Source organism: Podarcis pityusensis, assembly GCF_964106645.2.
Source record: "Podarcis pityusensis genome assembly, chromosome: 1".
Classification (NCBI taxonomy): domain Eukaryota; kingdom Metazoa; phylum Chordata; class Lepidosauria; order Squamata; family Lacertidae; genus Podarcis; species Podarcis pityusensis.
Window position 1 is genome coordinate 88,557,114 of NC_138028.1, and position 26,443 is coordinate 88,583,556.

The 26,443-nt window shown below is 43.1% G+C and overlaps 1 protein-coding gene and 1 pseudogene across 2 annotated transcripts in view; both read left to right on the forward strand.

Moving 5' to 3' along the window:
- IGFBP5 (insulin like growth factor binding protein 5) overlaps positions 1-7,768 on the forward strand; it is a 43,548-nt gene extending 35,780 nt beyond the window's left edge. The window contains 1 exon segment of the mRNA XM_081008967.1: positions 371-7,768. Coding sequence (XP_080865093.1) covers positions 371-502 — 132 coding nt within the window. The 3' untranslated portion in view covers positions 503-7,768.
- Positions 1-21,614, forward strand: part of LOC308479046 (intraflagellar transport protein 22 homolog pseudogene) — a 196,321-nt pseudogene extending 174,707 nt beyond the window's left edge. Inside the window, exon 2 of the transcript XR_013991535.1 lies at positions 20,955-21,614. The product of XR_013991535.1 is annotated as an intraflagellar transport protein 22 homolog pseudogene (transcript). The remainder of the gene's footprint in view (positions 1-20,954) is intronic.
- The last annotated feature ends 4,829 nt before the right edge of the window (positions 21,615-26,443 follow it).

Consider the following 26,443-nt stretch of genomic DNA (forward strand, 5'->3'; position numbering starts at 1 on the left):
GTTAGGAACCCAAGCAACCCTACAGGACAATTGCCCACATTTAATTGCCCTAACCTACATCTTGATCCACCAAAATTTGCAAGTGATGATGCTCATCATCTCCATGCTGGAAAAAGTTTATTTCTTCAGATTAAACTGCAGTTAAAGGAGCAGGCTAGGCTGTTTCCTCCTCTCCCACCCCTTTACCCAGAAGCAAACTGTGCTTATTTGGGGTTCTAGTCTAGTTAAGGCCTTAACCAGCAGGCCAGCTGGTTAACTCCCAGGTTAACTTCCTCCAAGGTGGGCAGGGGATGTCTTCCTCTCAGGGGAGGCGTGACCATCCCAGACGTCCTCCACTCACTCTCCACCCTTTTCGTCCTCCTCTCTCCAGTGCAAGCCATCTCGGGGCCGAAAACGTGGACTGTGTTGGTGTGTGGATAAGTACGGACTGAAGCTGCCGGGAACGGATTACGTAGCCGGAGACCTCCAGTGTCACAACTTTGACAGTGGCAACACTGAGTGAATTATCCTTCTTTGCCTCTCCCTGCCAGAGCCCTTTCCCCCACCCACCTACCCATTACCCACCCACACCTCACGACGTGCCCAGGAGACTGATTCCTTTCATCTCATTTTAAGAAACTGAGGACCTCGGAATCTACGGTTATTATCATCAACTTCTCTCAATGGCAACGGCAGAGACTAAAGAAAAGGCAACACTTTGAAGCCAAATAAATGGATAAATAGAGAAGGAAGAAAGGAAGGAAGGAAGGAAGGAGGCAGAAGATGAAGATGACAAGGCAGCCACCACCTCCCTTGGGACATGGCTCTAAGATAACTCTGTAGGCCTCCATGCTTGAAAGTATCGTCATCCAGCCGCCCAGACAGCACCAATGTAGGAAGCTCTCAGAAGCACTTGAATTTTGTTTTTGTTTTCTTCCCCTCCCCTTTTTTTACTTTAGTGGGTTTGAAACCTTAAGATTTTGGGAAGTACCTAGTTTAACCAGCAGAATCCTAGGACAAACAGGCCACTCACTATTTCAATCCACACACACACATAATATATATATTCTGTCAAGGTTCTTTTTTCAGTGTTGTCATTTCTCTACTCCTTCCCCCCAGGGCTAAGGTTTTATTTGCTCTCTCTCCCTTATTTTCTTTTCAAATAAAAATCAAATGGATCAGAGAACATCAGAACCTACAGCAGGGTGAAGTGAAGCCGTTGGTTAAAACTCAAAATTCTTCAGGGACTGTTTCCCTGGGCAGTTAAGTAAGAGGTTTGACCTGATTATTTGAGGTGTCATTGTCCATCCCTCTCCTGTGTAAATACAGCTGTGGTGCACATGTTTACTCTTTGTTGAACAAGTCCCCTTTCTTCCAAGAAGAGTCCTTTGACCTCCAATCACGTAAGAAGCCCCACAAACCTCTATGCAGCTTCTTGTGTAAATCAAAGGCATTCAGGTTTGTGTATTTGCAGGATCATGACCCAAGCTGAAGCAATAGCATGTCAGGTATCCTGCAGGCACTTAAAGCATATTTTTCTTGTTGTCAATTATGTAAATCGACATGTGGATATCCACACAATGCTGAGCAATTATTATCACTCTCTACCCTTTAATGTAAAGGTGAGGACAGGGGAAATGACTCCTATTATTGTACTCGCATATACTAAAACATTGCCCTGAGCAAGGACAATACGAAGCAGTTAAAACATGATTCATAAAATCATGCACACTAGATTTGTAAATCTAGTCCACAGCTAAGGAAACTATTTTGCCATCTTTCAATGTCTACGAAGTGACTGAGAGTAGGTTGAGACCTTTTTTTCCTGAAAGAGACTCTGAAATTGCTGCATGGCGGGCAGAAATTCAGTACATATTAATTTGTCCCCATAAGTACATCTTTTGTGCTGGAAAAAACTTCACCTGCTTAATTTCTGCCTGTTGTGCCGCTGTCAGTCTCCGCCAGGAAAGAAGCAGCTATGCAAACAAATAAAAAAATCACCCGCAGAATCCAATAATTTGACAACTTTCATGTCCAGGCTTGGGCATGCCACTAAAGCCATTTAAAAAATATATATTGTTTAACATTTTTTAAACTCCTCAGTATGTCTCCATGGACATTGCCATGACAAGGATCTTTCCTATGCTCAGGATGGTGAATGAGAATGCAAGAAAATGACAAGAGAGAGAGAGAAAGGATTACCCATCCAAAGTCACTAGCATTAGAGGAAAATCACCAAAATAGTAGCCATTAAGAAACATGCAATCCACTTGAGGGTGCAGAAGAAATGGAACCCATGGTGATTTCCTGGAGAGGACACAAAGGAGTCGAGGACACTGGTGTGGTGGGCTGCAAGCACTTCTGGACAACATGCTAATCAGAAGCATGGAGAGAGACAGAGAGAGGACCGGGGGTTTTGCTTGCAGGCAGATGAGAAAGCCCACACTGCCTGCTGAGCGTAAGAAAAGAGCACTGTTGGTAGGAGAACCAGGAGGACACCCACAACATGCTACATGCACTACTAAGCACAGAAGAAAGGGAAATGAGGAATCGTCCTGGCAGAATGGCTACAGCATGAAAGTGACTGTGTTGGGTTTTTCTTCTATCTATCACCCCCTTCACTGCCAGCAGTGTTCAGATCAGCTCTAGAACAAAGATGAAAGCCAACAAACCATTGGGGTCATCCAGAGATGTGAGAACTGGCCAAGAAAATCTGGATCAGGGAATCCACAGATTGGCTCTATGGAGATTTGATTTGTCTTCTATAGAAGAGAGCAGGGTGGGGAGATTTCTCCACATTTCTATGTGCAAACACCCATCCTTTTGTGCAGAGACAAGGAAATATGGAGATGGAAACACACACACACACACACACATACACACATCCTTCCAAGGTAAATAGTCTAATCATCTTGGTGGAATTCCTGCCCTAAATTTCAACATTGCAGACAAAGCCCACTCCATCCTTTCACCTCCATCTTTGATCCAGATTTTCTGGAAAGTGTAAATGACTGCTAGATATTCCAGTTATCCCCTCCCCTGGGCTTTGGCAGCAGTGGTGAGATTTTTACCCTTTCTCCTCCGAATCAAAGCTAAACCTACCACAAGCTCCTGTGTAACAGAAGGCCGAACTGTGCTTTGACTGGAACATTTGTTATCACGATGGGTGAGCCTAAGTCCCATTTTCCCCACAACCCTGATTTAGCATGTGGAAAGGTAGAAATCCCTTGTTGTTTACTACCTGCATTTGGATTGGATTATTTGGCTGTGCCTCTTTCGTAAACTGGATAAGTCCTTGGATGCTCTGCTGACAATGCAATCTGAACAATAGACCCCTAGTTAGGTAGCTCTTTCCCAGTTTCCTGGCAACAAGATCATCTATGTCAGTCAAGAGAGCTTGTAGGACAGAAGGAGCATCATGGTCCCTTTTAGAAATTCTATACTTACCAAGGTGGTATAATTGTGCTTCTGTGTCAACAAGTGTGTGAACTGGGTAAGGGAGCAAATCTGTGGTAATGATGGAAAGGAGGGGCAGTGCCCTTGTTGCCTTGCTATAGGCAACCTGAGATGCTTCCCCCCCCCCCCAACAATGGCCATAATCCTGATCACCATGAAAGACACCCGTGTGCAACATTTGGGCTGTCCCTGAAGTCTTCTACAAAGTAGAAGGACAGAAATTGTTTAAGCATTTCTTCTCAGGCTTTCAACATGGTTCATTCCTTTGGGCTGATAAATCACTTGTATTGGGACTTGGTTGGTAAACGAAAGGTCCTGACCGCATCTGTCCTTCCCCATAGAAGATTGTGTGGACAGCCCCAGTGGTGGGCATTGGTCCCTTAGATGTTCACACTTGGGATTATGGCCAGTATTCCAAAAGGGGGAGACCTAAGGTAGCACCAAAAATAAACTGTATCTTGAGAACGAACTACCATAATGGCCAAGCCAGGAGATCAGAAATGGGGAACCTGGGGCTCTCCAGATGTTGCTGGACTACAACTCCAGTCATCTCTGACTATTGGCCAGGCTGGCTGAAGCTAATGGGAACTGGAGGCCAGCAGCAACTGGAGGGCTGCATGGTCCCTGTCCTTGCAACAGATTATATAAGGCTTTAATCTGGTCCTGACATTTCCTGGGGTAATTCATACAGGAGACTTCTCCATTCTAGCCATTACAGAGAGGGACAAAGTGGTCCTATGAAACCTGGTGATATCTATGCTACAGCAAAGCTCAGCATTGGCTTCTTATCTCTTTGGAAAAAATGAGGTTCAGTATGAACAAAGGCGAGAGGGAATTCTGCCATCTTCCAAAAGTGAGAACTGGATCCATTTTGTTTGCTCCAGGGCACGTATGGTGCACTTTCTCTAGGTCTAAAGAATACATGGGGAAAGTCCATGGTAGAATGACTATGGGCTGAGAAGAGGCTGGTGAACTTAATCCCTTTGGATTTAAAAACAAATCTCTATTGTCAAAAGAAGATTTACAAGGAGGAAAGGACAGTGGAGCAGAGTGCACATATAATCTACATAGCATATAAAGGGGCAGGAGATGTGCTGGGCACATAAGAAATTATGGGAAATTTACACTACAAAGTTATGCTGATTTTGTACCAATTTAATTGTCATGGCTTTTGCCAAAGAAGCCTGTTCTTTTTTACAGTCCCTAAGGTTCCCTGAAAGGAGGGAGTGATTCCTAAATCAGTGTAAGTGTGTGGTGTAAATATATAACTTTACAGGGCAATCCGTAACATGTCTACTCAGGAAGAAGTCTCATTGAGATCAGAGGGACCTATTCCCAGGTAAATGGGTAAAGGATTGCAGCCTTAGTTGCATAAGATGAAAGAATGTTGCTAAAATCCTTTTCTCTCCCCAATTGGTAGAGTCAGTCTCTTGGTGCTCCTGGACTGGTTTCAACCAAAACCATCTTTTATCCTTCCTTCCTTCCTTCCTTCCTTCCTTCCTTCCTAACTTCCTAACTTCCTTCCTTCCTTCTTGATATGTATTTTTTTATTATTTCCTGAAACTTGAAAACCTTTCCCTATATAGAAAATAAGATCCCTTCTTACTCCGTAAACAGGGCATGGAGAGAGCCACTTCATCTCCCACTTCTCTTGGACACACACACACACACACTCACAGAGTACAGATATTGCAAGCAGGTGAGGGGGTTTGGAGTACATAATATTCCCACCTAACTGCCAGCTCACATTGTAAAAGGATTTTCTCATAAGCTCAAAGGATGCCTTTGAGGACAGTTCCATTACCTGGTTGCAAACTTTGCTGGCTACTGCAGTAGCAGAAACCATTCCAAGTGCATTGGCCACAGCTGATTTTCCAGGAGAGAGCACATCTTTCATCCTTGCTGCTTAAGTATGGAGAACCCAAAGCTGATGTAGACTTTCACCATTAGAAGATCAACCTTCATGGATTTCTTAAAGCAGCACTCAAAATCTCAGCTGAAAGGCAGGGAAGCAGCTGCCCCAGTCTCAATCCTACAAAGCCAGTGCTTTTCTTTTTGGTTAAAAAAAATGAGGTGCTAGTACCCATACATAGATAAAAGTCCAAGGGCAGCCCCCGCCCCCAAGTGAATACTGTCACAAAAAGTTCTCAGTGTTCTCAGGGAGGAGGGTTTTTAAAAATAACACAACCCCTTTTCCTGACAGGCCCTGCAGAGCAGACTAGGGAATCTTCCCAAACCTGAGTGTCACTTCCGTCAAAGTGAAAGCTCCCAAAGAGCCATGCTCCCATCAAAAGTGCTAAACGTGCCACCCTAGACCTTAAAAGTGGGTTGACATTTTTATGTGCCCTCAAGAGGCCTCGAGCTAACCACTGGCATGACCTTTGCAGAGTTTGTATGATCATCTTTGCATGATCACCTCCTAAGAGCAGAAAGAAAACTGTGTTTGCAAACAGGCTGGTGACAACATTGGGAAGACCAAAGTCTGTAGAACATGGCTAGAAATAGGACTGAGAACTTGGGCTACTTTATCCATCATATTCTTTCATTCATTCATTCATACCTAACAAACCTTCACAATCCTATAACTGTCAAAGGCAGAGGAACCTCTTTCCAACCTGTAGATGCCAAGCCACTATAGTATAAGAGACTATGGGGAAACAAAACCTGTTAGAACTGATGCCGGCTTTAGAAGAAAAGTCCTGAACCTCATTACTCTAATAGCACCTGCTATTAGAATAAGTCTTTGTTCTTTACCCCTCCTACTAGTCCTTCATTTCTATTAGCCTTTTGTGTTACATTGGTTACAGTGCCAACTTCTGGCAAGCCATTCTCAATAATCTCCCCCAACCATAAGCTACTGGTGAGTGACTCACACGACCCGCCATGTTTTTTGACGCGTGCTCAATTCCATTATGTTATAAGCTTTAAAGATGGCATATTTGCCATTGAATGCACAGATCTCCCTCCTTCCCTTTGGCTGGCGACTCTGTGCCTGAATCGCTTTTCCTCTTCAGTTACCCATGATCCCCCATAAAGACTCCAGCTGCCATTGGTAGGAGATGAAAGTTATGCCACCTCATGAGGAGGATACTATCTCCATTGCTGACCAAGGAGAAAAGGCTCGCCCAGTTTACTTCCTTTAAGAAAGAGCTTTCCTGCCAGAGTAGTGAATCAGGGTGGGAGGTGATGAGAAAAAAGATTTAAAAGACAACGCGGTGGGGGAGTCCCCTTCAGAGACACTGATCTCAGAGACTGTGCACAGGGAAAGTGTGGAGAACGTTTTGGAGGCAATTGGTGAGATACCTTTCATCTCCAAAGCAGCTTTCACTTTCGACCTTTGTGAGTGGGATTCAGGAGCATATAGAGATCTTTAAAGTCTTAGAAGGTCCCACTGCAGCTGATGCAGGTCACATGCATATCCTATGTTTGAATCACATGGCTTCCTGCAATCCTGGGAATGAGAGTTTCTTGCTCTCAGAGCTGCAATTCCTAGCACTCAACTCTCTTGGGGGGTGGGGAGGAAACCACAGGCTTTAGACATGGTTTAAATATACGGTGTGGATGTCACCATAGCCTACGAACGACAATATCCAGGGGAGCAAAGACCTCCTTTCAAGCTGAGATATTCCTTGTCACTGTTGCAGAGGACAGTTTTATTTTGAAACCACTAGTACAAGAGCATATTGCACTATTTCTCCACTTCATCTCTCTCTCTCTCTCTCTCTCTTTTTCTGTCTTTCAACAGAGCATCTATAACTTCAGCAGTTGACAGGTCACTGCAGTCCCAGGCCACCTTCCTGGTATGAGCATCCCAGATAATGCCCAGGGAGGAGAGAGGGGCTTGCAGCACTCCCAACTTCCAACTCCACCCACTCTCAGCCCCTCCCACAACACCACTGGGACAGCTCTTCTACAATGCAGTTATTGCCCTCAGTAGCACAGTTAACAATACACACATGATTCCGAGTATCCTACCTGGTTTTTAAGCATTACGCAGAATTATTCACTACACATTTTACGGTAGCTTTTAATAGCTTTACATACATACAGTAGCTCTGTGGATATTTTTTTTTCTTTTGCAGTAAACAAAAAATATTCATACTCTTACCGGTGGGGGGCGGGGGGAGCAGTTTGTGAAAAAACTGACAATGGATGAGGAGTGTAATTGCTCTGTTTAGCATTTTGTACTTTTAAAAAAAAAAAGAATCTCACATTTTATTAAAAAGTGAAGATTGCTGTATACTATTTATTCAACTTATAATTTATGTTACTCTTTGATCTTTGTCTTTTCTTATGACAAAGCATTTATTTAATAAAGTTATGCATTCAGTTAGCCTGTGTGCATGGCTTGGGGAATGTCTGTGTAGTGCACTTGTGCTGAATGAATGTGATTTGCCCATCTTCTACTAAGGGAGCCAGCTGAGAATCTTTCGACTTTACTTGAAAGTAGCAGAATGCCCATCGTGTGAACAGAAGCCTTGCAGATTGCAAGGAGATGTGGTGTTCCAGGCAGGTTTCGTCCTCACTGCAGCCCTTTACTTTTCTGCAGAGGAGACAATGGTGCCCATTCATTTACAAAGGGAATGGGGAAGGGCACAGCTGCATATATGACTAGGTGAGAACTAAATCTACTTCATGATGAGCCAGACACTGAGAATCAAGTTTGTGGTGTGCAACACGGACCACTTCAGTCAGAGACCGTGTTCATTCAGCCCTACTCTGAATTCTGATGTAGGGAACTCACATTTATCAGCAGCGTTTTTATGCCTGGCAAATGGTATCCCTTCCCTCTTCCCCTCTCCATGAAGAGCAGTGGTTTTTGCTATTTCTGAAATTAAGTACTTCTGTTTTGCACAAAAGATGCAAATGTATCCTAAAATCAGGAAGCAGGGATGGCAACTGCAGGAGAAGTGCCACGCCTGCCAACACAATGGAAAGTACAATTTTGCTGTCCACACACTTATCAGTATGGGAGCATTTCTCATTCTGTTCCTATTAAAAACAAACAACCTACCACTTTTTCTTCATTTTTGCTCTCACAAGGGACATGTGCTTTTAAATTAGTCCTAGAGATGGATCTGGTGGTTCTCCTGGTTTCAATGGAAGAGCACCCATTTTTCCTTCACCTAGCATGCTTTGCAGTGACCCAAGATCTATTTTGCACTGGGCATGATGTTCCACAACCTGGCTCCCTCCAGATGTTGTTGGGGCCTACAGCTCCCATAGACTCCAGCCAGCTTGGCTAACATAAAGGTGTATGGGATCTGCAGCCCAAAACATATGGAAGGTTCATGGGGAAAGAAAGCTCTGTCCAATTGAGGCTGCAATACTATATCTGAGAGTAAACCCCATAGAAGACCATGGAGCTTACTTCTGACAGACATATATAGGATTGTGCTGTTGAGACCGTAGGCCACATTCTCCATCCCATTGCAATATTGGCTAATTGACTGGAGTCGTTAGATGCCAACTACTAAAATGAAACAGCCTCCAAGTGACTTACACTATAATACAGCAATATAGTATACAAGGGGTTAAACCTCTTTGGGTTGTATTCTATGTAAGGCTATTTCCTGCTGCAATAGAACATATCCATCCCTCTCCTGCCCCTGCAACTGTTCTAAGGGTTAGTCCAACCCTCCAGAGCAGATCTGCGGACAGCACAGGGGAAGGAGAGGTGGCAATCGCCTTGCACTAGCACAAAAAAACCTTGTTGAATATTGCCCTTTGTTCTCCCTCCCACCTTTCTGCCTGAAAGAAAGTGAACTTTAAAACTTGCTCACTTTATAAGTTCTTTGGCTGGTCCTAACAAATCTATCCATGTCACCGTTGCTGGCATAAGTCACTGCATTTTGTTGCACTGAAGACGTGCAAAGAAGCCCGTAGAATCTCCAAAACTGTGCAACTTGGTGCCATTCTTTAAAAGGGTCAGGAGCACATGGTGGGTAAAATAAAAACACACCATGTTGATGCATCCCTGGTTAAAACAAAATTAAAAATGGCAGCAGCTGCTATATTAATTCTCACCACACGAGGGAAGCACAGACCAGAGCTACTTTGAAGGAAAAAACACCTGAAATGTTTGTGTCCAAAAACGGCAATAAAGGGGGTTATGTGATGTTCTGAAGTTATCTTTCAACATCTCATCCAAAAAACAGCACACAGGAGGTATTGTGAGAAACTCCCCGGTGTGCCTGGATTTTCTTTTATCAAGAAAGTGATGTAGTGAGTCTAGCCCAGGGATGGGGAACCTTTGACCCTCCCGATGTTGCTGAACTATGACTCCTTGGCCATTAGCCATGCCTTGGTCCAGTAACACTGAAGTGCCAAAGGACTGAAATGTTTCCAGCCCTCAGTCCACACCCTGGGAGTCTGACCATTGAGAATCTAGCTCAGTAACCCATCAAGACCTCTGCTTGAGATATCAGAGGGCCCTGACACAGGGTCTCTTCCCAGTCCTTCGCACTCACCCAGAGGAGCCAACTTCATCTAAGGCAGCATCAGACCTCTGCCAAAGGCCTTGGGTGGGGGATGAAAGATTATTTAACTGCAGATACTGGGAGTTGAACCTGGGATCTTTCACATGCAAAGCAGGAGCTATGCCCCCTCTCAAAGAAATCTGTTCCATACAAAGGCTGCCACTGTCCAAAGTATGCCTGGTTGCCAGGAATACCTCTCACTGAATTCAGTGGGATTTACTTCTGAGGAAGCATGTGTGGAAGCAGCCAGGAAGTATTAAATCAAATGGTCATTGTTTCAAGATAAGTGACTTGGATAAGTGAACTAGAACTCTTTCCCCCCCCCCCCTTTGTCTACATGCTCTCAGGCAACAGGAGAACACCACTACAACCCAAAAAATACACAGGACTCCACTCCCTCCAGAGCAGCTTGCATTGCTACCCGCAGGATCTGACAATTAGGACGGAAGGACAGAAAAAGGCTCCGGAGCGATGGGTGCTGTAATTGATGCATCTGAGCAAATTGGCACTGGGTGACTCTCAATAAACCCTGCCAAGTGATCACAGCAGAAGCACAGCAAAGGGATGTCCTGATCGTAACACCAGCTCAGCCCTTTGACTAAGGCAAGAACAAAAATGCTGGCAACGCTTTCCAGCTGAAATCTCTCTCTACATTCCTGAAGACATTGTTTTGTGTGTCCTGGACCATGTGTGCGTCTGTGTGTTTGGGTGGGAGGACAGAGTTGTCAAGCCAGACAGTGGAGACAGGACCATGGCAGAGCTTGTTCTCAAATTTTTCAGGTTAATAACAAGGACTTTTTTTATTTAAAAAGTACTCAAAATAATGGAATATTTCATTCTAGCCTTTTTAGGCTTTTCCAAAGGCACTTCTGTGCTTGCCAAGGCATATTTATTTATAACTCGTGCATTTGGTTTCAAGAATTTGCTCCATGACCCCTCTCTATTCCTTTGATTAAGTTATAGTATCAAGAGAAGAACATTTTCTTCTCCTTACAACAGCCATAAAACAATCTGTTTCACTGCCATTCTGAGAGACCTACCTAGATTCTGCCTGGTAGCTGCTCCACTACCTAGGAATCCAGAAAACAGACTATATCCGTTCATTCCATTCCATTCCATTCCAGTTTGTTTCTGAATCGTTTCCTGTGCAACATCCCAAAGCCATCCACAAGAAGAACATCATAAAAAGCATCAATAAAAACATCAACACTAAATACATGACATACACAAATGGGGAAACATCTACCCATCTACCCACCCCCCCCCCCAAAAAAAAAACCAACCCAACATGGATATTAAAAAGTCCTCCACTGGATGTTTCAGGAACTTGATTGTTCCATGATATAAATGCCACAGAACTTGCCACCTGCTGATTTGCCTCTCTCTTGACCTTCAGCAACTAGCTATAAATAAGGTGGAAGCATGCTCAAGAGTCTTGATCCAGACATTCATGGGAATGGGGAGAAGAAGTCTCCAATGACTACCCCTGATTTCTGCATGATGCCTATGGCTGTATGGTGTTGCAGTCAAAGTGATTGATGAAAGAAGGATGGTAGCTCAGTAGCAGGCAGAAGGTCCCAGGTTCAATCCTGACATCTCCAGGTTGGTCTAGCAAAGACTCTTGCCTGACCCCCTGCAGAGCCACCGCCACTCAGTTGTCAATAGTACTGAGTATATCCTAAAATCCAACCCTTCTGGACATCAATCATACAAGAACTACACAAAATAACTAAGCAAGTATTAGACGTCACCCCAGAACTGGCCCTACTAAACATCTTCCAAGACAATAATGCCCACTCACTTCACAAAGAGCTCATAACCCAACCAGATGGGAGGGGTATAAATAATAAATTATCCTTTATTTATTTATTTAGTTATTTTTCATTACTCTCAGCAGCCAGAAGCCTCATAGCCAGACACTGGAGAGACCTGTCAGGAGTAAGCATGGACCAGTGGTATCAAATAGTATGGGAAACAGCCTTATTAGAAAAACTAACCAATAAACTGAAACTGACACAGGGACAAATAGAAGAAGATGCCTTCACCCAGTATGGTTCCCCTTTATCACATACACAGCCCAACAAGACAACAACCAGAATCCACCAACAGCATACGCATCAATCTGACTAACCTGATTCAAAAATACACACTCATACCCCACTCAAAGAAAAAACAATTCTCACTACAGCCAACCAAAGACAACCCTAGGCCACCCCCAAGCTCTCTCACCCCCCAAAGAAATAAAGTGAATAATAAAGAGAACTGACACAAGTGACGCTGACACAAGACCCCACACATACACTAAGCAGAATACTGTAGAAGCATTGCCATCCAACCCCAACCCCAATCACCATTCCCCCCTCCCCCCCTTTCCTCCTCTTCTTCCTAATGTAACACTAACGTCTCAACAAATGAAACTGATCTGTAGAAAACACAACTGGGGAAAAAGAAACATTGCACATACTTTTGTAAACTAAGAAATCTTTAATAAAAATATATTTTTTTAAAAATAGTGCTGAGAATAATGCAGCTTCCTGCATTAATGCATTTTGTTTTGAGCTGGAAACATTAAATGTTACTGAGATTACAAAATGGCAGAGTGAGAAATCTGCAGTGCTCTGCTTGGGTTGGACATCTCTGGAGACAGTCTGCTCGTGCTTACTCAAGAACATGGGGACACCGTACCAAAGGGAAATGTGGCCCAACCACTAAAGTTTGCAGCGTCCTATAGCGTTTTGTTTTGTTTTAAGAAAAGCAAAAGTCCATGGAAATACACACCCAACTGCACGGCCTATGCCACATACAGTTTCAGCCATAGCTACTGCAATGCTGTGTTATGTGCTACATTTTGTCTGGCATGTTCACAGACCCTTAGGTATATTGCATGTGCACCAAAGGCAAGAGGCACCTCTTCAGATATTTTCAATAAGGCTTGTGGTGTTGTGAATGATTTAAAGTGTATTCATGCACAAGTGCAAGTTGCCACTTGATGCTGCGCCCATCAAGTGACAAACCTGCAAATCTGACCCTTCCCCAGTTCCCCTTCTTACTTCTTCCACTATATACCAAGTCAAAGCCATCCTCAGGCAGGACATTTGGATTATTCTTGGGAAGGAGGTTGGGTGGGTCAGCACATGGGATGTTGTATCCACTCGGGGGAAGCAAGCAGCCTCATGCCTTGGCCCTGCTCAGTTAGGCCCATTTCACTGCAGAACAGCCCAGCGCAGGAAATGGGAACAGAGTGACCTTTGAAAAGCAAGCCCTCCACTTGTGGGTAAATGGGTTCCATTAAAAGCGCCAGCTTCCCCATCTGTTGTATTTCAAACACTAGCAATGTTTTAACATCCAAGAAGCAATGGAAGATGAAATGTTCCTTGGTAAGTGAGGTCCTCCGCCCTCAAAAAGATGGAAGGGAATGCCCTTGATAAACATTTTCAGTTAATAAATTCCATTTTTCCTTATAAAATTGTGTGTGCCAAGTCTTGAAGTGGGGAAAATATTTCACATAACTCTGAAATCTGTGTCTCCAAGGTTTGCTATGGTCTGGGCTGAGCAAGTCTTTCCATAACCCTGGGCAGGACTGGAGAGAGACCATCCACCCCAGTCCTGAGGCATTTAGCTTTATTCTCTTTCACTACTTCATTTAAGTCTGTAGGAGTTATAATATATCCATGTACCTATTCCAGCAGGCACATGAACAGGAATGCAAATGCGAAATGTCCAAGTGTTTGCAATCAATTATAACTTTTCTGCAGTGTTCCTGTGATAGACTTCTTTTAAAGGCGTTACATTTGCCATGGGATACCACCAAAAACAACCGACATATCTATGGGAGCCAAAAGGAAGTTTCTTTCAAGTCTAATTGCAGCAAGGAAGAGGGGGGAAATAGGGGGGAGTTGCAGATGGAGAGTGAAGAATAAATGCTTCCTAGCTGCATCCACCCAACCCCAACCCCACAAATAATTGCCCCTCCTCAGCTGCAAAGAGAATTTCCATCTTTCTACCCTAAGATGTACAAGGAGGACATTTTCTGCAGGAGAGTCACTCCTGGTCAGGGGAGAGTTAACATTCCCCAGCCCAGCTGTGTTCCCATGGGTGAAATAATCCCTCACACTGCAAATAGACTTTAAAGACTTAAATTGCCTCCAAAGAAACAGGTATAATAAATGGGCCATATGGCTGATGAATAACAAATGGCAACCCAATTTGAAAATGTAAGCAGCACTTAAGCTGAGGGTTGTACACCTGAAACATCCATTGCTCGTGTGCATGTACAGATGGCAACTTCATTGAATAGGAGCTCAGAGGGCTTGCAGGCACAGAGAAACAAATTGGGTAATGTTCATTGGGTGAAGGCATCCCCGCCCCCTCTCTGGTACATGGGGCAACATAAAAATGTAACTTGAAACGCAGCAGGGGAGGTGTAAAGCAACACTGGTGTAGTTTAAGCAACTAATGTGTATATAGCCTAAGAACTGAATCCAGAACAGCTCCAGCATTGATAGAACAGCTCCAGCATTGACTCTCTCTAGACACATCCCTAGAAAGATAGGCATTAGGGACGCGGGTGGCGCTGTGGGTTAAACCATAGAGCCTAGGACTTGCCGATCAGAAGGTCAACAGTTCGAATCCCCGCGACGGGGTGAGCTCCCATTGCTCAGTCCCTGCTCCTGCCAACGTAACAGTTTGAAAGCATGTCAAAGCTCTGGTTCGCCAGAAGCGGCTTAGTCATGCTGGCCACATGACCCGGAAGCTGTACCAATAAAGCGAGATGAGCACCGCAACCCCAGAGTCGGCCACAAATGGACCTAATGGTCAGGGGTCCCTTTACCTTTACCTTAAAGGAGTAGCTACACAGCAGAAACAGACATGCAGCTTTGGAACTTGGCAAGTAGAATGTCATAATCTTGGCTCTTTCATAGGAGCAAAATCACAGGTCCTTTCCTCCAGTATCCCAGTTTTGCCATGATGGCATTTAATGGCATTTTCCCTTATACCTTAATCCATTCAAACAGCTTTACAGGGGTGGGGGTGGGGAGCCTAACAGGAAATCCTGGGGTGGTATTCAACAAAGTTTTACTCAGAATAGACACAATGATGTTAATGAACATGTCTAAGTTAGCTCCATTAATTTCTGTGGCTCTACTCAGCCTAAATCTCAGTTAAACACTACCCTTGGTGTCTTCTTACTGACTGTACAACTCTTTGATTCATTAGAATTTAAGCTAAGAGCAGAGAGCGGAGATATTTGCTAAATTATCCTCCTGGGCAGCAAACCAGTCTCCAAGCTGGTTCATTGATTTCGCAATGTAGTACACAGGAACCCCCACCCTGTGTGCAGCCACGCACGTACCAGCCGGGATCTAATTATTAATTTGCAGTTAGCTAGTAGCGCAGCACAATTGGTGAACAGCAACATTGAAAAGAAAAAGAGAGCGTGTAAAAGCAACAATAACCAACCAACAAAGGTTTAAAGTTCTAGGGAAGGTCACCCTCCCTGTGGGTTACAACTCCTTGTATGCTAGACCATGCTGCAGAGTTTGTTGGCTAGCAATTTCACTATTAAAAGAGCTGAGCCTCCTCTAGTAATTCTTAAAGTGACCAAGCCTTTCCATTTCCAAACCTTACTGTTGAGGCTCCATCCGTAAGTATATAAGAACTGCCTTGCCATGACGGTCCAGCTAGTTCTGTGTTGTGCCTCCAGCACTGATCAGCCAGATGCCTGTGAAAGCTCACTAACAGATTACTTTCCCTGATTGTTTGTCCCCAGAATCTTGTCCTCAGGAGTACACTGCCCCTAACAGATGTTTAAGTTAGCTAAATAGCTAAACAGCTACCTTCTCTCAAACCCCCCCCCCCCAGTGGAATGCCCTCCCATCAGATGTCAAGGAAATAAACAACTGACTTTTATAAGACATCTGAAAGCAGCCCTGTTTAGGGAAATTTTTAATGTTTTAATATGAGGTTGTAATCATAAAACAAATAGCACTCAATGAATGGGTTTCCTTCACTTCATATAGTATTTATCACCACAGGTTGCTTCCAGTGGACCTGTTTATTAAGCATTCATCTTGATTTATTTGCACAAAGTTTGCAGGGAGCTTAGACGATGTTGGCTACTTATTGGGCATTCATTCTAATTGTTTACAAGGTTATTATATGATGTTGCATCACGCAATCATTATTCAACACTTTCCAGTGTTCCTCATCATGTTCCTCATCACATAAAGTCTAATGGGGGGTGCAGGTCTGCTGTAGAAGAGTGCCAAATCAGCTTCGATTGTACAGCCCTAATTTTCTATTATGTGATTCAATCCTACCCCGAAATAGCAGCTGTCTGAAGGCTCCCTGTGTTTATCTTAGCAAGTTAATCAGAGTGTTCCTGGCTGCCTGTATGGATGATTTTACAATTTGACTGGAGGACGTTCTGGTTTGTAGTTGTCATTGTTGTTGCTGCTGCTGCTGTTAGCAGAAGTAGAAGTAGAATTAGCAGCTATTATTTGTATAATTTTTATAATCACCTTCCACTTTATAGAGAAAGGCCTCTGTTCTAATGGGTGGAAGTCAGTAAGGCCTATTTGCACCATAAACATTCAATGGTTTTATACCAGTTAAACCACTAAAATATTCTGGGAATTGTAGTTTGGTGAAGATGCTAAGAATTCTCAGCAAGATTTGGGCCCCACTCAGAAAAAGAACTACAGTTCCCAAGAATATTGTAGAAGGGGAATGAGTATGCAGTGTAGATATGTATGCAATAAGTATGCCATGTGGATATGCACTCACAAGGCAATGCTATGAAGTGTCTTCATGTGCAGCTCATAGCTGTCAACGTTTCCCTTTTTTTAAGGGAAATTCCCTTATTCCAAATAGGATTCCTTGCAAGAAAAGGTAAAAGTTGACAGCTATGGTGCAGCTGTGTTACAAACATTGGCCTACAGTACCACACCACACAGCATCTTGTATTGAGCAAAGGAGTACAGGCATCTAGCCTTGTCTCACTTCTTAGGCAAAGGCATCTACTACCCATCCACCCCCACAGTAACACAAGGGTGTCTTACCTGAGGCCCTGTGGATATTGCTGAACTACATCACCCATCAGCCCCCAGCCAGCATGCCTGAGGAGATTGGAATCATAGACTTTGCTATGAAGAAAGTGACTGGGAAGTGTGGGATAACAACTTGAGTGATGCTACTCTGTATAACCTCCCAACATACAAATCAGAATGAATGTCGCCATCCTCTAACTTCCCTGAAAACCTTTGCCCAACAAATCAGAATAAACAGGTTGCCTGGAAGTGACCTTACACTAGCTGGGACAGGGTGGAAAATGGCCATTCCCTCTGACAAAACAACAGAAGAGATATTCAAACATCCAGACACAAGTAACAAATAAAGGAGGCGCCCCAAAGGTCTCTCTTCCAGAACACTGACTGTCCAAAATGTTAAAACAGCAGGTTCCTGAGGACAGGGTCTGGAAAAAAGTATGACCTGCCAGTCATTTCTGGCCTGACATTTGCAAATCATTTGAGGGCACTGTTTCCAGCAATCGAAACTTGTCTCTTTGTTCCATGGAACCTTCTGGTTCGGCAACCATTCCCCAGAGATGACACAAAGTTTTGCTACTTTCCACCCAAGGCACTTCATTTTCTCCTCTTCTGTTGTCAAACAATGAATTTCTTAATCCCCATTTTAGTTTCATTCTTTCACTTTGTTGAAGGGCAGAAGCAGGGACTAGGTTTCTGCAAAATATCAATTCACCTTTCGGGGGTTCCTCAGCTGTAAAAGGGTTGAAAATCTCTGATCTATAGAGTGCCTCGATATCCTGTTACTACAACCACAAACTTAATTGCTTAAAATCACACAGGAGTGCCCCATCTGCTCTATATATTTAAAGCAGTATCATACCACTTTAAACAGTGGTTGTTTTCCTCAAAGTATCCTGGGAAATGTAGTCTGTTAAGGGTGCTGAGAGTTGTTAGCAGGAGAGCCGTTTTTTCCTCAAAGGGCTGCATTGCCTCTTCCCAGGGAACTTTGAGAATTGTAGCTCTGTGAGGGGAATAGGGGTCTCTCTCAGCACCTTGAAATACACTTTTAAAATGTCTTAAGATTTATTCAGAGTTCTTTCAAAAGCTCTCAGGCATATAAAATAAGAAGGCTTGATTAATGTTTGATACTCTGTTGTGTTTCTTTATACATATTCTGTTTGAAGTCCCCCAGAGTGACCGGGGCAACCGGTCACTCTGGGTGACTTCAGACAGATGGGCAGGGTACAATAAACAAATTCTTATCACCATTCTTATCATCATTATCAATTGATTCAAAGCACCAGAGAAGAGATGGTGTCTTGAGATTTTGTGACATTTTTTTGTTTATTGCGCACGTGCGCACACACACTCTTATTAGGCCTTCAATGCACCATTTACTCTTCCCTAAATGGATATTTCTTTTGACTCCTATTGTAATGACTCTTAAAAGAGAAAAAAATTATATCCCTTCTTACCCACATGGCAAAGTGAAGAAAGAATCTATACAGCTCTGTCCACATATCACATAATCGGGCAATTAAGACCAAGTCAGAGAGCTTCTATGGCATCCTCCAACTGTTAGCAGGTTTTCTAATAAATGAACAGAAATAAAACTTTACACATACCAAAAAATGCCTCTGCAACTAGGATTAATGATATAAATTAGAAAAATCCCCATGACTTTCATAATTACATAATCCATCAAAATAATAAAATTATGGTTGCAAAATTCCAGGCTATCAAGCATAATATTCCATTTGGTGTCAGCCCCCTACCCTCCTGTTAGTAAGTCTGAGCCAAGATACATTTCAAAAGTAGCTTTAGACAAAAGGCAGACAAATTGTCCACTAGAATCAACTGATCTCCAACAATGAACAGGACATATTAACTAACACTTAAGAGGAAAGCATGACACATAGCAATACTAGCAGCACACAACAATTATAGGAATGGCAAGGTGGGGTTTTTAATAATACAAAGGAAGAAAAACACATGAAAGGAAGAATTAAAATAGCATTTTATGTGGATTTAATCAATTTATTAGGTGAATTTTACAAAGTACCTAAGCAGAGCACAGAAACCACCAACCCAAATATTTAAAAAATCTGAACAGAAAGCCAGTCCCAACGCACAGCCAAACTGACTCAAAGAAAACCCAGAGTAATAGGAAAACCAACCATTTTTAGGCCAGCCCCCAAAACAGGAGATATCTTTTCCACCTTTGGCAAGCTGTATCATCCACTAACTAGAGTCACTTCCCCACCAAAAAAACCCACAAAAATGATCCATTCCTTTTATGGTAGATTAGCCTGCCAGAAAACAGATTATTTCCCCACAGATTGCAATGGATGAAAAGCAGTTTTTAAAGAAATGCAGTTCAAAAACATTGTCTGTAGCATAGAATGCCATAACTAGATAGATCTACAGAATAGACATCTGTAGCATAACTAGTTTTAAATATGATCAGTTAGAACATAGCATAGCTATATAGTTATTACAGCCAAATCTCAGCATTCTCTTCCATACAGTTTTCTCAACATGCTATCATCCCTTTTAGCATGATTAACAAAACAAATCCAGAGTGTAGATCTGCAGTCAAAAGATTGGGGGCATGTAAAAAAGACGGTGCGTGGCTCACTTCTGGGCTGCGCCTATATATATTTCAACTGACTGTGTATCCTTATGCAGCCAAAACGGCACTATCCAAGCACAAGGAGACTTGGAAGAACCCCAAAGTTTGCAGAAGTACAAAGAATATTTCGGGAGGAAAACCCTAAAAGGGTGGCAACTCCAACACAACCTACTGAGCATGCTCAGTAGACAGCAAATGCTGGCTGACTGCTGGGGCTAGGAGGGAACGGAAAAGCACAGAGAGGAATGGAGTTTCCTGAAAGAGAGCATTGCTGGCTGGTTAGCTAGCTGGAACCCTGGACAGGAGTTCTCCACACTTCATCGTTTCCTTGTTTTTGCAAGTCCCGCTAGCTGACTTTTATGGGACAAACTACCATGTTGCAGTCTAGGGCAGTGTTGAAAGGAGGCATAATGTGTTTCTCATAAACAGGGGCTACCCCAGGGGTGACCCTGAAGGCGTGCCTTTACTTTCTCCCATATAAACTGCCAGTCATTCCTGTGTAAAGCAAAATGCTGCATTTGTGGAAGAGACAAAACATGCCCAGACTACATAACTCAGAATACCGACATTTGGGGTCTCATGGCTGGGATCAGTCTCTGCCCCTAAAGACCACTTGAGGGTTTTAATATGCTTCCAGTGCCTTTTCACTCTCTCCTGCATACGAATGAGAGGAGTTAAAGAGGCACACTTACCTTACAAGCAAAGTTTTTGGGTTCGGAGAGGATGGAAACTTAATTCTATTCAAATGAAACTGCCTTTAACCAGGTCAGAATATGAGTCCACCTGCTGGATGGCCTCTAGACCAGAACATTTTCCAATGTTATCTTGAAACTTTGGAACAGTGCAGCATGGATAGGTTTGGAAATGGAGAACTGTCCTGAAACCTTGCTCAGACATTAGTGATGGAGTGAGGAAACTATGTGTGGATGGAAAGTGGAACTGAGGAAAGCTCTGGAACATGGCCTCTCTCTAAATTGCTCCTGAGTAGATGAACTTGTTCAATGTTTATAGCACTTGTAAAAAGAACAGAATTACTGCAGAAAAGCTTCTCTCTCCCAGCTTGGTTGACAAAGGACAGGTGGATGCTCCTATTATTATTATTATTATTATTATTATTATTATTATTATTATTATCATCATCATCATCATCATCATACCACACTATACTCGCAGGTCTCAGGACGGTTCACAAGATAAAATCAGAATATAAAACCACAAAGCACATACTCAAAATAAAAAACAACAACAACCCAATAACCCCCCCCAAACAACCCAATAACACCCCCCCCCCAAAAAAAAGAGATGAGGATAAATTGTTATAAATTGTTGTTTACAGAGTGGGGGAATATCTACAGTTTTAAAATTAAAATATTACTTCAGAATATATTCCATTCTTCAAAGTGTTCTCAGGGGATTGGAGCTGCCCTTTCAGCTGTTTGCTCAGGTTGGCTTTATATGTGAGGTCAAGGCTATGTGGCCTAGGCCAAGGGAAGATGCCAAAGGTGAAGATCCTCTTTGTTGGCCCCAGTGAGGTTGGAAAGCTTCTCCTGGCAAACTCCTTGTCAGAGAGCACTGAAGGCTTTGGTAGTTATCTCCCAACACATGCAGTAAGGATCCTAGAATACAAGAAGCCAGATTTCGGGGGAAATGGCAAAGGAGCAGGATGTTGGATTGAACTGTGGGATTGTGGAGGGTTTCAAAAATCCGAGACTTTCTGGCCAGTACTGATGAAAGATTCCTATGGGGGTCACTATTGTTTTTAACCAAGGCTTGTCTGGCTGTGTGAAGGAGATTGAAATGTGGCACTCTTGTTTTATCCAGCAACAGCAGCTGCTGGAGAGCCAGTCCCTGTTCATTTCACATCACAAGCCAGGCAGCGCAATGAACCCGGGAGAATCTCACTTTGCCTCCACTGCTGAACTGGCTGCAGGTCATCCACTCTGGCCTCAAAGAAGACCCTGAAGATTCCGGATGGAGTTTGTGAAGTCCCTCAGTGGCATTATCAAGTTGGGAAATGAGAACTGAGACAGAGAGATGCTGCTGATCACTTAAAAGCAGGAGGAACGTTGCTGCAAAGAAAATAAAAGAAATGCCCATTTAAACACACACACACACGTAGGTTTCCAGGGCAGCTCTCAACAAGTTTAAAATTTTAAAAAACAAAACAAAACAAAACATGAAAAAAAAAACATTAAAATAGCAAAACATAAGAGGAATATAAAAGCAATCAACAGAATTTGTAAAAAACACCAAGCAGCATAAAAGAGGTAAAGAAAGGGTTAATGACTTGAGCCCATCACCAATGTATCAGGTCTAACTGGAGCATATCAGTTTGGATGGCCAGAAGGTGGCAGTGCTTGCCTGTCCAATCTCCTTTCTCTTAAGATCTCCTTTCTATTAAGATGGCCTCATAGAGTTTCCTCCCACACCCTTGTCTTTTTAGGATTACCACGCAACTTTTAACAACTTGGCCTTCTGAGATACATTTTGAGTCTTTTTGTGTGTGGAAGCAATGTTCAAAAGACAGCAGAAGCGATGTTCAAAAGACAGCTGCAATCTCATTTTGCTGCCTGTGCTCCTTTCCATCCTTCATGGCTTCTCCTCCCAACCAACCCCTATGATAACTTTTCCTGTTGATGAAGCCAGTAGCCTCAGTGTTAGGCAGCAGTGTGTGCTGCCTAAGAACAGCACTGCTGAACCAGGCCAAGGGGGCCCTCCACTTTAACTCCCATCCCTGAGTCAGCATGGCCAATGCCCTTTGGAGATGTACTCCAAAGGGACCGCATTGGCTATCACTAGTTCAGCATCCTTTTTCAGAAAAGCCCCATCTGGCCCAGTGATGAGTCTGTGGCATCCATGGATCATGCTCTACTTGTCGCCCTTCCCAGAAAATGCATTTTGTACATTTTGTCTGCATTTCTTACCTGGGTCTTGCTGACGATTTTGCTCTTCTCTTGAGCACCGTCTCATTGGCACACTGAGCAGTCACCTTTTCTTGAGCTGTTTCCCCCATGCAATCCTTATTGACCGCAGTTGTCATTTGAGCTGCAACAGCAAGCTTCATGATGCCTTCCAATGACTGGATGTGCTCAAATATGAAGTCATCCAGGCGCATGGGTAGGGTTACATGTTTAAAGTGTGCGTGTTTCAAGTCCTTGAAATAAGCCTTACTGGAAGCGCTGCTGGCTGTAACACCATCATATCCATAGAATGGAACCATCACAGCTGTCCACAGTGGAATCAAATGGGAAATTTCAAGTATGTCTCTTACTAGGTCTGGAAGCATTTGCCAGTTAGGCCTAGTTCCAGGAACAACACTGGTGGTGACAGTATGCCTTATTTCCTCCACCATGAGTGTGAAAGCATTACCATTGCACTTTTCTATGGGACCAGCAGGAGGACATACTTCACTCCATTCTTCTTCCCTTGCATCTCCTGGAGGACAAAAACCTTCAATCCTTTGTAGAAGGATGTGTTTGCTTAGCTCACAATTTGTTGGCCGGCCTGTATCCTTGCCCTCTCCCTCAGTTTGACTCACGGCAACAGTGATGATGTGTCTCAGCAGAGACTTCACATCTTTTATATCCTGTGCTTGCGCCACCAGACCCAGAGACTTTAAGTAGAATTCACGAATTTGGGGATGCTGTCCCCGCAGACTAGGCCAACTTGCCACCAGGTTCATCATGTGCCCTACATCATTCCTGATGTAGCTATAGGGCAAATTCTTCAATCCCTGGTTGTCATTCAGAATCTTTGCACACTCATCCAGGTAGTCTGACAGCGATGGAAATGGTGTGAATGCCTGAATGCATGCTGACATGAGAGTTTCAGATGTGCTCACAACAACCTCCTTAGGCTTCTCTGCAGCATCTCGGAGCCACATTTTCAACCAATATTGGACGGTCTCTGCATCATGTTGTTCAGACACCATGCTGCACACCGGATAGATTCTTTTGGCCTCCAGGTTTTGAACAACTGCACTATACAGAAGTATGTGACCAGATTTTGCACGCTTTCCACCCCTATCAACCATTTGGACCAATCCTCCTGTTGCACCAATGCTCAGACTTGGATGCCTGGCAGTGTTCATGTACTGATGGTAAACCTGGAGCTGTGCTGAGCTGTGATATCTTACAAACAGGTAATCATAGGACACCTGGCGGATAATACCCTCATATGGCGGTATGTTCATTGCAAGTGCAACAGCAAGGATGGGATCTTCATGCAAGCGAGTTCCCTTCAGAGCATTGCACTTTGCCACACTCGAGAGATTTGTCAAAGGCAGATAACTAGCTCCAAGATCACCAAATGTCATAGTGGCATCTGCAGACAGCTTTCTTTTCAGATCTGGTGGGTGAGGATCACTGAAGCGGCCCTTGTAAGAGCATTGCATTATTACTGGTGCTTCTGCTGGCAGTGCTTCTGTAATGCGTCCTATGAACTGTGACTTGCAAAATGTGCATTCTCCTTCCACTTTCAAACACTGCTGCGCCTGGTCTGACCTAGTGACCTTTCCTTCCCTGTATCTTATTATACAGGGCCATTTCAAATGAGGCTGCACATGAAAGTTTAGCTTGTGAGTCCATACATGAGGTTTCAGCACATTTAAGATGCAAATCTCAGCCCATTCCTCTTTAGAAAATATGATTGTGAATTCCTTTCTCTCTAGAGTTTCATCCACATTTGTTTGTTTGCTCCAAAAGTATTCATCCTCTTTACTTTCTTCAAGGTTTCCCTCTGTTTTGTAGTCTTTGGACTCAGCAGAGGATAAAGTTGGTGAACGCTCATGATTTACCCTGTCAGAATCTGCAGGTTCTGTACAAATTCCCAATGCGCTGTGGAACTCATAGCGATTACCGATCACAGTCAAATAAAGGTTGCAGGGAGAAATGTTGATTTTCTTCTTTGCAAGTTTGTCACTAAGTCTTCTCCAAACCATGTGTTTTTTCCCAGAAATCTTTCCATTATCTTGCACTATTTCGTCCCGTTCTTCAATGAGTAAAGGCCTAACCTCAGAAACAGGAAATGTGCATGGTCTTGGCATTGTTTCATGTACTATGTGAAATATATGAGAAGCATAGCTTTAATTTATTTCATAAAATTTATACACTGTTTGACTGTAAAAAAAACAAAAACCCACCTCAAAGCAGTTTACAAAAGATAAAACAGTAAAATCAAGGGGGGGGGGGGGAATCACACCTCTACTTCCAAACATACAACAAAAAAAATAATACTAAAGCATTTTAAAATTCCCTCAACTTTCTGAGCATCTGGGTAGACTTGCCTAAACAAGAATTTTTAAGCAGGCACCAAAAAGTGTACGGAGGATGAATGGCCATCTGTCATGTATGACCTAGTTGAGATTCCTGAATTGCAAGGGGTTGGACTAGATGACCCTCAGGATTCCTTAAAACTTCACAATTATATGATTCTATGAAGGCACCTACTTGATCCCAACAGGCAAGGAGTTCCAAAATGTAGGCCCTGCCAAGCTAAATGAGGCAGGATTCCAATTTCTAATTTTCCTTTCACATTGCAGTACAGACTACTGGTGTGATTGAAATTTAAAATAGCATAACATTATTAAAGATTCTGATGTGAGAAAAGATAATTAGAAAACACAACAGAAGTGCAAGCTTTACAATCAGTAAAACTAACTGAAGGAACGCCACGTGGGAATGCAGCCATAGCCAACTCAACTTCCTGTCCATTTAGTTACAGATCTTAAAGTCATAAACATCAGGAATACAAAAGCATAACTTCAAAAAAAATCTCAGGATGGTACGGGACTCCAGTCAGACTAAAAAGAATATCAGCAATGTGCTTGCTTATAATTGTTTGCTGTAAAATCTGCTGTTATTATTTGAAACACACATACACACACAGAATAGACACACATATTTACACACACATATATTTACACAGACTCACAACATATATGAAGTAGGCTCTGGCTGACATAAGTTTATGACATACTAAAAACAGTTATTAAAGTCCCACAGACTATTTGTTGTTGTTTATTCATGGTGAATGAGAGGTACCCCCACCCCCACAACTGTTTCAAAGTGCTTATTGCCCCTGCAAAATATTCTGAAGATTTTATCTATGTTTAATATTATATAGGTGCTTGACATACCTGTTTCAGTCTTCCTTTCAGCTTTGCAGTCTGTTGCTCCCAGGAAATTGGGTGGAGCGAGGGTTCATGACTAAGCATTGTGAAAGCTACAGGCCTCTCCGCAATTTGTATGACTACTCTTGGGTGGGGTTTTGTTTTGGGCAATACCTGTGACTCTTGGTTTGAGTATCTGTTCTTCAGTTTGTAGGACGGAGCAAAACGCAGAGATCATGGTGCAAAACAGTTCAAAATTTTGGCACTGGAAGGTCAATGTCACAGTTAATGAAGTTCACATTGAGGTCAAGGCAAACAACTGTATTTTACCAGTGAATTTGAAGAAGTGTGCATGCACACGGAAGCTTATACCAAGAACAAGCTTAGTTGGTCTCTAAGGCGCCACTGGACAATTTATTATTATTATTATTATTATTTTGTATTTTACCATTGTTAGACTAGTCTCACCCACACCAGCTATTTTTATTGACAGCCTCTGGACAAAGGAGGCTGCATTTAACTATGTTGGCTAATGGTCACTGATAGGTCTGCTATTCATGGATTTCTGTAATCCCCTATTAAAGCCATCTAAGTAAATGGCCACCACAATGATCTTGTGCTGACCAGCTCCAGTCAAAAGGGAGACAATCCTCCAAGGAATGCCAGTTCCAATCTTGCAAAGACATCAACCCCCCACCCCCCGAAATATTTCAGTGAAAACTGTGTAACGCCCATAGCAATCTCTATTCTTTGAGTTTTT